Source organism: Rhinoraja longicauda, chromosome 10, assembly GCF_053455715.1.
Source record: "Rhinoraja longicauda isolate Sanriku21f chromosome 10, sRhiLon1.1, whole genome shotgun sequence".
Taxonomy (NCBI): Eukaryota; Metazoa; Chordata; class Chondrichthyes; order Rajiformes; family Arhynchobatidae; genus Rhinoraja; species Rhinoraja longicauda.
This window is the reverse complement of record NC_135962.1, coordinates 17,321,796-17,335,225: the sequence shown is the minus strand read 5'-3', so window position 1 is coordinate 17,335,225 and position 13,430 is coordinate 17,321,796. Positions and strand designations below refer to the sequence as shown.

Below are 13,430 nucleotides of genomic sequence, written 5' to 3'. Positions count from 1 at the left end.
AAATGGCGTCTCATAGTCAGAGAGTGATACGGTGCAGAAACAGGCCCTTCGGCCCAACTTGCTTACACCAACCAACAATGTCCCACCTCCACTGGTCTCACCAGCCTGCATAGCCCTCTACACCTGTCCTATCCTTGTACCTATCTAAATGTTTCATAAAAGTTGTGATCGTACCTGCCTCAACCACCTCCCCTGGTACCTCGTTCCATATACCCACCAGCCTTTGTGTGAAAAGTTACCCCTCAGATTCCTATTATATCTTTCCTTCCTCACCGTAGACCTTTGTGCTCTGGCTCTCAATTCCCCTGTTCTGAGCAAGAGCCTCTGTGCATCTACTCTGTGCATCTATTCCTCTCACAGTTCTGTACTTAATGTTACCGCACAACAGAGGGGCACCACAACTTTGGATAAAGCAAGCCACACAAATTGTACAAATATTCAAATATTCAATAGTTTGTTTATCTTTGAGATGATATTAATTGGTGCTGGAAATGTAACCATAATGAAAAAGCAATTTAGATCCTTAAAAGAATAGGTTGAGGGTCATGGTGAAGCATAAAGAAAGCAAATCAACACTTACTTTGGTAACATCCTCTGTGGACATCTGAGGATGGAAGAGTACAGATAAGATTGGTTAAGTCACTCACTTAATAAATATTTATTTGTAATGTTGGTATTTTAACTGCGATAAATGATGCTGAGTGTAATGGATGTATCACTAACTTAATACCGGGAAAGATACCGGCACGGTAGCGCAGCGGTAGAGTTGCTGCTTTACAGCGAATGCAGCGCCGGAGACTCAGGTTCGATCCTGACTACGGGTGCTGCACTGTAAGGAGTTTGTACGTTCTCCCCGTGACCTGCGTGGGTTTTCTCCGAGATCTTCGGTTTCCTCCCACACTCCAAAGACGTACAGGTATGTAGGTTAATTGGCTGGGTAAATGTAAAAATTGTCCCTAGTGGGTGTAGGATAGTGTTAATCATCATCATATATATACAGCCGGAAACAGGCCTTTTCGGCCCACCAAGTCCGTGCCGCCCAGCGATCCCCGTACATTAACACTATCCTACACCCACTAGGGACAATTTTTACATTTACCCAGCCAATTAACCTACATACCTGTACGTCTTTGGAGTGTGGGAGGAAACCGAAGATCTCGGAGAAAACCCACGCAGGTCACGGGGAGGTCACGGGGAGAACGTACAAACTCCTTACAGTGCAGCACCCGTAGTCAGGATCGAACCTGAGTCTCCGGCGCTGCATTCGCTGTAAAGCAGCAACTCTACCGCTGCGCTACCGTGCCGTGTACGGGGATCGCTGGGCGGCACGGACTTGGTGGGCCGAAAAGGCCTGTTTCCGGCTGTATATATATGATATGATATGATGATATGATATGATGATATGATAAAATAGACTAAACTTATTCATTAGTCATGATAAGGAAAGTAAAATAGTCCTGGCACAGAAATCACAGAAAACCGAATGCAAGATCTATCCCAAATTTGGAGAGAGAAGTGGGAGAAATACATAGAAAATTTGTTCTAAATATGTGATTACCAGGCACATATAAAAGACATGTTAAATGGACACTCCATAAAATATGAGCTTATTTGGTCGGTAAATTGTTAAAATAATATGGATAGAGACCTTCTAGAGTGATTGGTTGGTAAACTTGTCCCTTCCTCTGTGGGCTCCGAATTAATTTCAAACCCCGATGGACCAATCACTCCCTACACAGATAAAAAGTACATTTACAGAACCAGAGATTACATGTAACTTCATTCATTCACTTGTACCATCACCTGAAAGTTAAGCAATGTTGTTGGTGTCATATCGGTTTGATTTTCCAATATAGCGCCAAGACTCAATTAAACAAGTTCAAACAGTATTAATATCACTTTCTACACCTGCCTTCATTCTACCCCATTCAACCCAACCCAACCTACGCTTATCTGAATAAATAACAGGTACCTTGGCCCAGTGGACTGAGGATTTAGTGTATTGTGTTCAGTTTTTGTCACCAATTTATAGGAAATATATGTGGTCAAACTGGAAATTGGCTTTGGGCACAGGTTCTGATTTGTTTCCAATGAAGCAAAAAACTGTGCACATTATCAGAACGATTGTCTGCAATCTAGAGGATGCCCAATGTTTGTCCATACGTCTTTGGGTTAGGAAATAGAGAGCTAGTGCTGGACTTCCATCCTGATATATAATCGTCCAAACTGCTTACACAAAGGCCACATATCTTATGCTATTCACAAAATGCTGGAGTAACTCAGCAGGTCAGGCAGCATCTCAGGAGAGAAGGAATGGGTGACGTTTCGGGTCGTGACACTTCGTCTGAAGAAGGGTCTCGACCCGAAACGTCACCCATTCCTTCTCTCCTGAGATGCTGTCTGACCTGCTGAGTTACTCCAGCATTTTGTGAATAAATACCTTCGATTTGTGCCAGCATCTGCAGTTATTTTCTTACACTATCTTATGCTATGCTCAGAATGGTCTAATCCTGACATAGAGGTCTGCATAGAAGGGTTTAGCTGGAACTGTTGAAGTCAGAGTAAGTGGCATATATCCAACTAAGGTAGTTACTTGTACAAAGAACTGTACAGCACAGGAACAGGCCCTTCAGCCCTCAAGCACTGTGCCGAACATGATGCCAAGTCAAACAAATCTCCTCTGCCTCCATATTATCCATATCCCCCCATTCCCTGTTTATCCATATGTCTATCTAAAAGCCTCTTAAACACCACTTTCTTTCTCAAAGAATTTTCAGATGTAATTTTGAGGAAGGACATCCTTGCAATTGAGGAAGTGCAGCGTAGGTTCACGAGATTGATCCCTGGGATGGCGGGACTGTCATATGAGGAAAGATTGAAAAGACTAGGCTTGTATTCACTGGAGTTTAGAAGGATGAGAGGGAATCTTACAGAGACATATAAAATTATAAAAGGACTGGACAAGCTAAATGCAGGAAAAATGTTCCCAATGTTGGGGGAGTCCAGAACCAGGGGCCACAGTCTTAGAATAAAGGGGAGGCTATTTAAAACTGAGGTGAGAAGGAACTTTTTCACCCAGAGAGTTGTGAATTTGTGGAATTTTCTGCCACAGAGGGCAGTGGAGGCCAAATCACTAGATTAATTTAAGAGAGAGTTAGATAGAGCTCTAGGGGCTAGTAGAATCAAGGGATATGGGGCGAAGTTGGGCACAGGTTACTGATTGTGGATGATCAGCCATGATCACAATGAATGGCAGTGCTGGCTCGAAGGGCTGAATGGCCTCCTTCTGCACCTATTTTCTATGTAATAAGCAGTTATGTGTCTGTTTTTTGGTTAAGGAATAGCCTAAGCCATTTCCGGTTACCTTTTGGGAGGATAATCTCCTATGGGATCTTTTATATCCATTTGTATACCAGATGGATCTTTGGTTTTACATCCAAACCAAAATTTGGTGCGTGCAGGAATGCAGCGCTACCTCATTATAGAACAAGGTTATGCAACCAGGTCCTCAATTGGGCTTCAGTCGCATTTCTGTCGAAGCATGTCTGCACTTCCACAAGGGGTTTGTGTGGAGAATCACAATGCGTCATTGCATAACTTTGATTCCTCCATGTTTGTACATGCCACTCACTAATCTGCAACTGAACAGAAATTTCAGCTGCTGTAAACTGTAGCTATAAAAATCTACATGTTGTGACATCACCAGGCAGAACATGGGAGGTTATATGAGAAAGTGCATGCTCTTAGGCTCATAAGAAGCTTTGGTACAGTTGATGTGGTTGATGATTTCAGAGTGAAGCAGAGTTCGGGCGAATCATGAATATCGTTGATCCCAACAACATGGGAGTCGTAACATTCCAGGCTTTCCTGAACTTTATGTCTCGGGAGACCACAGACACGGACACTGCCGACCAGGTCATGACCTCGTTTAAAGTCCTAGCTGGCGATAAGGTAAGCTCTTGCACTAAACACAAACTCTATTCATTCGTTTGCTCCAGTTCTATGCTTTGAATGTAGAAGTTGAGAGGTCATGTTGCAGTTATATAAGACATTGGTGAAGCCGCATTTAGAGTATTGTGTTCAGTTTTGGTCACCATGTTCTAGGAAAGGTGTTGTCAACTGGAAAGGGTGCAGAGAAGTTTTACAGTGTCCTCCATAATGTTTGGGACAAAGACCCATCATTTATTTATTTGCCTCTGTACTCCACAATTTGAGATTTGTAATAGAAAAAAAATCACATGTGGTTAAACTGCTCATTGTCAGATTTTAATAAAGGTAATTTTTATACATTTTGGTTTCACCATGTAGAAATTACAGAAGTGTTTATACACAGTCCCCCCCATTTCAGGGCACCATAATGTTTGGGATACAGCAATGTCATGTAAATGAAAGTAGTCTTGTTTAGTATTTTGTTGCATATCCTTTGCATGCAATGACTGCTTGAAGTCTGTAATTCATGGACATCACCAGTTGATGGGTGTCTTCTCTGGTGATGCTCTGCCAGGCCTGTATTGCAGCCATCTTTAGCTTATGCTTGTTTTGGGGGCTAGTCGCCTTCAGTTTTCTCATCAGCATATACAACGCAGGCTCAATTGGGTTCAGATTGGGTGATTGACTGGGCCACTCAAGAATTGACCATTTTTTAGCTTTGAAAAACTCCTTTGTTGTTTTAGCAGTATGTTTGGGATCATTGTCTTGCTGTAGAATGAACCGCTGGCCAATGCGTTTTGAGGCATTTGTTTGAACTTGAGCAGATAGGATGTGTCTATACGCTTCAGAATTCATTATGCTATTACCATCAGCAGTTGTATCATCAATGAAGATAAGTGAGCCAGTACCTTCAGCAGCCATACATGCCCAGGCCATAACACCCCCACCACTGTGTTTCACAGATGAGGTGGTATGCTTTGGATCTTGGGCAGTTCCTTCTCTCCTCCATACTTTGCTCTTGTCATCACTCTGATAGAAGTTAATCTTCATCTCATCTGTCCACAAGACCTTTTTCTAGAACCGTGGTTGCTCTTTTAAGTACTTCTTGGCAAACTATAACCTAGCCATTCTATTTTTGCAGCTAACCAGTGGTTTGCATGTTGCAGTGTAGCCTCTGTATTTCTTTTCATGAAGTCTTCTGCGGACAGTGGTCATTGACAAATCCACACCTGACTCCTGAAGAGTGTTTCTGATCTGTCGGACAGGGGTTTGGGGATTTTTCTTTATTATAGAGAGAATTCTTCTGTCATCAGCTGTGGAGGTCTTCCTTGGCCTGCCAGTCCCTTTGTGATTAGTAAGTTCACCAGTGCTCCTTTTTCTTCTTAATGATGTTCCAAACAGTGGATTTTGGTAAGCCGAAGGTTTGGTTGATGTCTCTATCAGTTTTATTCTTGTTTCTCAATCTCATAATGGCTTCTTTGTCTTGCATTGGCACAACTTTGGTCCTCATGTTGATAAACAGCAATAAAAGTTTCCAAAGGTCATGGAAAGACTGGAGGAAAGACTGGGCGCTGAGAGATACCTACATTAAGGAGGCAATTAAACACACCTGAGCAATTACAAACACCTGTGAAGCCATGTGTCCCAAACATTATGGTGCCCTGAAATGGGGGGGGGGGGGGGGGGCTATGTATAAACACTGCTGTAATTTCTACATGGTGAAACCAAAATGTATAAAAATTCCTTTAATAAAATCTGACAATGTGCAGTTTAACCACATATGATTTTTCTATTCCTTGGAACGTATCCATATATTAATGAGGTGTGCAAAATCATGAGAAGAATAGATCACGTAGACACATAGAGTAAGGGAATCAAGAACCAGATGACATAGTTTTAAGGTGAGGGGAAGATTTAACAGGAACCTGAGGGGTATCTTTTTCACACAAAGGGTGGTGGGTGTATGGATCGAGCTGCCAGAGGAGGTAGTTGCGGCAGGAACTATCGCAACGTTTAAGAAACATTTAGACAGGTACATGGATAGGACAAGGTTAGGGGGATATGGGCCAAAATGTTAGTGTAGATGGGACATGTTGGTCGGTGTGGGAAAGTTGGGCTGAAGGGCCTGTTTCCACGCTGTATGACTATGACTACGAGTTCATCCCTTGAGGGGCAAAAATCTGAATTTTCATTGTTGGCTTGTGACCCTTGGTCTCGGAGCTATTCCACTTGTATGAAGCTGGTGTAAGTGGTAGATTATAGGACATAATGTGAGGTAGTACAGTGGCACAGCTGGTAGAGCCATCTCCTTCCAGTGCTCGAGACCCAGTTTCAATCCTGACCTTGGCTGCTGCCAATGTTTACACATTCTCCCATTCTCTCTGTTTGACATTTCCAAAATGAGTTACTTAGCACTTGTCAGGATTAAATTCCATCTACCAGTGTTTTTGCAGCTGATCTATACCCTACTGTAGCTTTAAGCAACTATCCTCAACACTACCAACTTACATATCATTTGTAAACTTGCTCATCAAACCTCTTACATTCACATCCAAGTCATTAATATACCACAAAGTAAAAAGGTCCTGGCAGTAATCGCTGTGATGCACCATGGGTCACGAACTTATAATTAGAAAACCCTCGTCCCACCACTACTTGACCAAGTCTAATATCTAAAAAAAGGTCCCAATCCAAAATGCCAACAATCCGTTTTCTCCATTGATGCTGCCTGAGCCGCTGAGTTACTCCGGCATTTTGGGTCTATCTTCCACCACTACCCTCCACCGTTCCATCGACAAGCCAATTTTGGATCCAATTAGACCACTGGCCTTGCATCAATCTTCTGGACCAGTCTACCAGTCTACCGTATTGCGCTATCTTCAAAAACTCTCCTTAAATTACCTCCTCAAAAAGTCTCAACCACCCTCATGCTTTCCAAGACATCCACCTTCTTAATACTTACATGGAGGAGACGGTCAACTAGAACTCAATATTCTCCATGTTCCTTTCTTTGGTGAAACAGAAGGGAAGTCTTCATTTAAGATCTCACCCATATATGCAGATTCCACACGTAGATGACCCCTTTGGTCCCTAAGGGGACCCACATTGTCCCTGGCTATCCCCTATGCTCCTAATGTACTTACAGAATAACTTAGAATTCTTTATACTTTGGAGACACAGCGCGGAGACAGGCCCTTCAGCCCACCGAGTCTGCGCCACCAGCGATCACCCCATACACAAGCACTATCTTACACACTAGGGCCAATTTACAATTTTACCAAAGCCAATTAACCTACAAACCAGTATGTCCTTGAAGGATTTGATGAAACCGGAGCACCCGGAGAAAACCCACACGGTCACAGGTAGAACTGTACTGACAGCACCCATAGACAGAATTGAACCTAGGTCTCTGGTGCTGTAAGGCAGTAGCTCTATCACTAAGCTGCCCTAATCCTTTCTCTAAATCTCCTTCATCCAATTTGTCAAAGTATTTCATGATCTCTTTTTGGTTTCCTAATTTTCTTCTTAAATACTCTTCTACACCCTCTATATTCCTCCACATGCTTGCTTGATTGTAGTTCCTGATATCTATCATTAGCTTTTGTCACCCCAATCTAACCTTCAATAACCTTTTTGTTATCAAAGGAACCCTAGTAATCGCATTTTTGCCTTTCCCTCCTTGCCAGAACATGCTGACCGTCCTTAACTCTAGTCCTAACTCTCTTTTGGAAGATGAACGCTCATCAAGTGTTATTTCACTGTCAAGCATCTGCTCCCTATCATCTTTTACCAGCTTCTCGTGCTATCAAAATCTTATTCTGAGGACCCGCCTCATCCCCTTTCTGCGAAATTTAACACGAGGACATTGTAATTATTTTATTAATCAGGAAATTCCATATTCCATTTTAAGTGTCAAGAGTGTTGAATTGTCATTGGGCAGAACATGTGAATGAAGTGTCAGTGGGTAAACCTTTTGGAACCACGGGTCAAAGGCATTTAATTATCAAATGTACCAACAATAAAACAATTAAATTCTTTCTTGGCCTGTAAAAACAATACTCATAGATAATATATAATAAACAAATATTCAATAGATTAATAATCCTAGTACTAGTGCAAAGACATAAAAGTCTCAAGTCCTCAGTGCAGCCTAAGTTGGTCCATGGCTTATAGGGGGTCGACGTTATGTAGTGTTCAAGAGTGTAGTATGAGTTGAGTTTAGTTTCACGTGTAACAAGATACAGTGAAAAGCTTTTGTTGTGTGCTAACCAGTCAGTGGAAAGACAATATATGATTACATTCAGGCCATCCAGAGTGTACAGATAAATGATAAAGGGAATAACGTGAGTAATGTTTAGTGAACAATAAAAGTCCAATAAAGTCCAATCAAAGATAGTCCGAGGGTCTCCAGTGAAATGAATAGTAGCTCGGACTGCTCTCTAGTTGCTGATAGGGTGGTTCATTTGCCTGATAACAGCTGGGAAGAAACAGCTGGGATGTCCCTGATTCTGGAGGTGTGTGTTTACACACTTCTATACCTCTTGCCTGATGGGAGAGCGGAGAAGTGAGAGTGACCGGGATGTGACTCATCCTTGATTATGCTAGTGGCCTTGCCTAGGCAGCGTTTGGTATAAATAGAGTCAATGGAAGGGAGATAGACACAAAATGCTGGAGTAACTCAGCAGGATGAGCAGCATCTCTGGAGAGAAGGAATAGATGACATTTCGGGTCGAGACCCTTCTTCAGACTGATGGCCGGTTTAGTGGGCGGTACAGAGATAAAGTTTAGTTAGAGACAGTAAGACTGGTCGGCAAAATTGGAAAGGGAAGGGCATGGAGAGAGAGGGAAAGCAAAGGCTACTTGAAGTCACAGAAGTCAATGGACGGGAGGTTGGTTTGTGTGATGGTCTGGGCTGTGCCCACAATTCTCTACAATTTCTTGCGGTCTTGGATGGAGCCGTTCCCAAACCATGTTATGATGCACTACAGTGCATCTGTAGAAGTTGGTGAGAGTTGTTGGGGACATGGCAGAAACAGTTGTGACTAAAAACGCATCTTTCCTTCTCATCGCTCAGAACTACATCACAGCCGAGGAGCTGAGGCGCGAGTTGCCTCCTGACCAGGCGGAATATTGTATCGCAAGGATGGCACCCTACACCGGACCGAATGCTATCCCTGGCGCGCTGGACTACATGTCCTTCTCCACAGCGCTGTATGGTGAAAGCGACCTCTAACTCTGCATCTTTTGTATGCAAACCAATGTTTGCTCACTTCTATTTGGCTTTAAACTAAAGAAAATGCGGAATGTCTGCTTGAGCTGGCAAGTGCAGTTTACAGAAGAAATATTTTTTTCTTCAGGCAACTTCAAAACATATTTTATTATAGAAATAGGTATTTTTCTCAAAACGTTCCAAAAAAAATCAAAATGCACCATTTAGTTTTGTTGTGATATCTGTAGTTAAGCACAATGTTGCATTTCATGATTTTCTACTAATGTACACATTTTATGTATATGAAAGCTGGCCACATTGTAACTCACTGTTGCACAACATTGAGCAAGTTCACTCAACACCGTATAATAAAGGATTTATTTTATAAATATGTTAAATATTTTCAGACTTCTTTTTAAAAACACCCTGCCTTGTATGTGACGATTGCCATGGTTTTGATATTTAATTTGTTACCCATTTTTTTTTTTTTTAAAGCTTCCTCAATCAGAATATAGGCTTTGGATGTCTGTTTTCAAATATAGTTAAAGTATTCAGATGGAAAAGGGTTAGATTAAGATCCCAGTACCGTCCACCACTGATTTTCCAATAGCTGGTTGTCGGACACCCACTTTAATCCAGACAAAATTGCAAGGGTGGACTTGAAATCCCTCTCCCCCCGGAAGCCCCCCTGAAAATGTGGCACCTAGGCTGGGTGAGGCACTCAATCTCGACCTCATCAGGCCTTCCGTGGCCGATCGGTGAGTCGAATTCCCCCCCCCCCCCCCCCCCCGTGGCTGGAGCTCTGGAACTCCGGCAGACCTGTTTCCATAGCCGATTGGCCCTTCCCCAATCCCGCTGATCCAGCAAAACGGATAATTCAGCAAGGCCACTGTGAATAGAAGGGTGTTTCTTAATGTCAGGGACGTCCAACTGGAAAACCCAGATGTTTTACCGCCAGGACAGCATACTATCTACGCCTATTGGAAAGTCTGCAGATGCTGGCAATCCAAATAATAAAATCAGAAACTGCTGAGAATGCTGAATGGGCCAGGAAAGCACCCCGTGTGGAGAGAATCAGTTATGTCTTTTGGCTGATGAAGTTTCATCAAAACAAGGAAGAGTTACCAAACAAAGGGATTTTTGATTGCAATGGAGGGGGTGAGTGAAGAGAAGGAAAAGGGACCGTCTATGATAGGGTGGACATCAATAAAAAGGAACAACATTGATAAAGTAGGGACGTGAATGAGAACAGAGGGGAAAAATAAAGATTATTAACCCAACTTTATTCTTGGTTTGGTTTTGCTTGACATTTGCAGGCCCTGAGGATGTACTTTCTGGCTGTGAATTCTATAATGGATAAGTTGTAAATTAAATCATCAAGGTGCATTAATATGAGATAGCGATATAAACTGGATGAATCAATTAAAGGAAAACACATTGACATAAGAACAGGAGGAGGGTATCGATGGCTGTGAACCTGTTGCACCATTCAATGGGATAATAAGTAAGCTATCTTCTCAGACTTACAGCATGGAAATAGGCCCTTCAGCCCACTCATCCATGCCGACCAAGATGCCACATCTAAGCTAGTCCCATTAGACCATGTTTGACCCATATTCCTTCCAAGCCTTTCCTATTCATATCCTAATGGCTTTTAAATGCTCAACTACTTCATATGGCAACTCGTTCCACATGCCCACCACCCTTTGGGTGGAAAAAGTTGCCGCTCAGGTTCCCATTAAATTGTTCCCCTCTCACTTTAAACCTATTCCCTCTGGTTTCTTGATTTCCGCTACCCAATGAAAAGGACTCTGCACTCACCACATATCAATTCTTATTCCTCCCCTTATCCCATAATATAGTTGGTTATCAAATATCTATCAAACTCAAATCTAAAATTAACAATAGTCTGTGCCTTAAGTGCCCTCTGCTGAAGAGAATTCCAAGGTGCTATGATCCGCCTGCCTGCAGAAGCATTTCCTTATTTTACTTCTGCAAGGCCAGTGGCCTTTTGTTTTAAACACAAGCAGAGAGAATGTTTTTTCTTCATCAACCCAATTAATTCTTCTTAATATATTTTAAATAGATATAAACTACCGCCACCATTACTCCATCGTCTATATCTCCATGGCATTCTCTTCTGCGTGATCCACCAGAAACTCAATGTATCATGACACAATGAGTACTATTGATAAGTGAGGGAAGTAAGGAATTATTGTTTTCTGTGGGCTATTTTTTGAATGAAAAGCATTAGTCTCCATTCAAAAAAATTATTTGCCTGTGTCTGCAAGGGATAAACGTTCCCAGGTTTGCCAATTTTTGTTCTTGTTTAAAAAGAGTCTCTGCAATCTTTTTATTCACCATCTCTTAAAGGCTCCAGTTTGCTTTCCCTCTCATATTCATTTAATTCCAGTCTTTGAATAAAGGACACAACCAATATGGATATTGCTTTAATTTTTTCTCTGTAATGCTGTTGACTCTTTGGGGTGCATATGCAAGAAAATCTGCAAAAGGTATATTTTAATTTAGTTTTCTGTCGGGCAGGCAATTTCTTGTGACTGAGCTTATCAGCCTAGTTTACTAGAATAAGATCAATAAGATGGAAATGTTTAGCTCACCAGCTGTAGTCACCTATCACAATACTGATTGTGAATACGTGAAAGCAGTAGTATACCCAATTTACAAAAGGGATACTTTCTTTGCAAAATAACAAAATCAAAAATAATGCACGGTGAAATTATTTTTGATACCGTGAATTCCAATGCACAAAGAGTGGTACATTGAAAAATAATATGTAACCGAAGAGATGCACCACATATAGTCAATGTTGCAGTGAATTTTCATGGGTTAAATATTCATAAATTGAGGGATTACTGTAAAGCTGATGGGCGTTCATCTAAATGGTGGCCCTGGACAATAGTCTACACAATGCTCAGCCTGACTGAGCTTCACCCAGAATTAATAGTTTGTTTGCCTACAAATACATTGGGTGTCAACAATCAAACAGGATTTCTGATTCTGAGCAAGTTCACCAACGAGTTTAGATCAACACATGACCATATAGCTTGCCAGTCACAAATCAACCCTAGTTGGCAAATTTAAAAAAAGTAGCTTTAAGTTTTTGATTGAAAATATATGTTATATTTTAGAGGGTCAGGGAAGCTAAAATTTACTGTCAAATCGCATTTATTTTCACTTGGAAAGAGAATGTGGAAAATTTTGACTCTGGCAATTATTCGTAAAATAGTCATTTGTATTGGTAACTGATTCTTTAAACTTAGCAAATAAAGATATTGTATTTGCAAATCATTTGTGTACAGTACGTTAAGTAACAGGTTTGTGACAACGCTGGGTTGGTGTACATTATGAAGTGTTCCAGTGTGCATATATAGTTTTCATATTCTTCTGGTGAACTACAACAGATGACTAGCACAATCTGACACAAATGGCGTCTCATAGTCAGAGAGTGATACGGTGCAGAAACAGGCCCTTCGGCCCAACTTGCTTACACCAACCAACAATGTCCCACCTCCACTGGTCTCACCAGCCTGCATAGCCCTCTACACCTGTCCTATCCTTGTACCTATCTAAATGTTTCATAAAAGTTGTGATCGTACCTGCCTCAACCACCTCCCCTGGTACCTCGTTCCATATACCCACCAGCCTTTGTGTGAAAAGTTACCCCTCAGATTCCTATTATATCTTTCCTTCCTCACCGTAGACCTTTGTGCTCTGGCTCTCAATTCCCCTGTTCTGAGCAAGAGCCTCTGTGCATCTACTCTGTGCATCTATTCCTCTCACAGTTCTGTACTTAATGTTACCGCACAACAGAGGGGCACCACAACTTTGGATAAAGCAAGCCACACAAATTGTACAAATATTCAAATATTCAATAGTTTGTTTATCTTTGAGATGATATTAATTGGTGCTGGAAATGTAACCATAATGAAAAAGCAATTTAGATCCTTAAAAGAATAGGTTGAGGGTCATGGTGAAGCATAAAGAAAGCAAATCAACACTTACTTTGGTAACATCCTCTGTGGACATCTGAGGATGGAAGAGTACAGATAAGATTGGTTAAGTCACTCACTTAATAAATATTTATTTGTAATGTTGGTATTTTAACTGCGATAAATGATGCTGAGTGTAATGGATGTATCACTAACTTAATACCGGGAAAGATACCGGCACGGTAGCGCAGCGGTAGAGTTGCTGCTTTACAGCGAATGCAGCGCCGGAGACTCAGGTTCGATCCTGACTACGGGTGCTGCACTGTAAGGAGTTTGTACGT

General features: G+C 41.7%; 1 protein-coding gene across 8 annotated transcripts in view; it reads left to right on the top strand.

Annotated features, from left to right (window-relative positions):
* The window catches only part of LOC144597234 (alpha-actinin-1), a 197,119-nt gene extending 187,612 nt beyond the window's left edge, over positions 1 to 9,507 (top strand). For all 8 annotated transcript variants that reach the window (XM_078406287.1, XM_078406285.1, XM_078406291.1 and 5 more), the window contains 2 exons: positions 3,793 to 3,951; positions 9,005 to 9,507. In XM_078406287.1, coding sequence (XP_078262413.1) covers positions 3,793 to 3,951; positions 9,005 to 9,163 — 318 coding nt within the window. In that variant the 3' untranslated portion in view covers positions 9,164 to 9,507. The remainder of the gene's footprint in view (positions 1 to 3,792; positions 3,952 to 9,004) is intronic.
* The last annotated feature ends 3,923 nt before the right edge of the window (positions 9,508 to 13,430 follow it).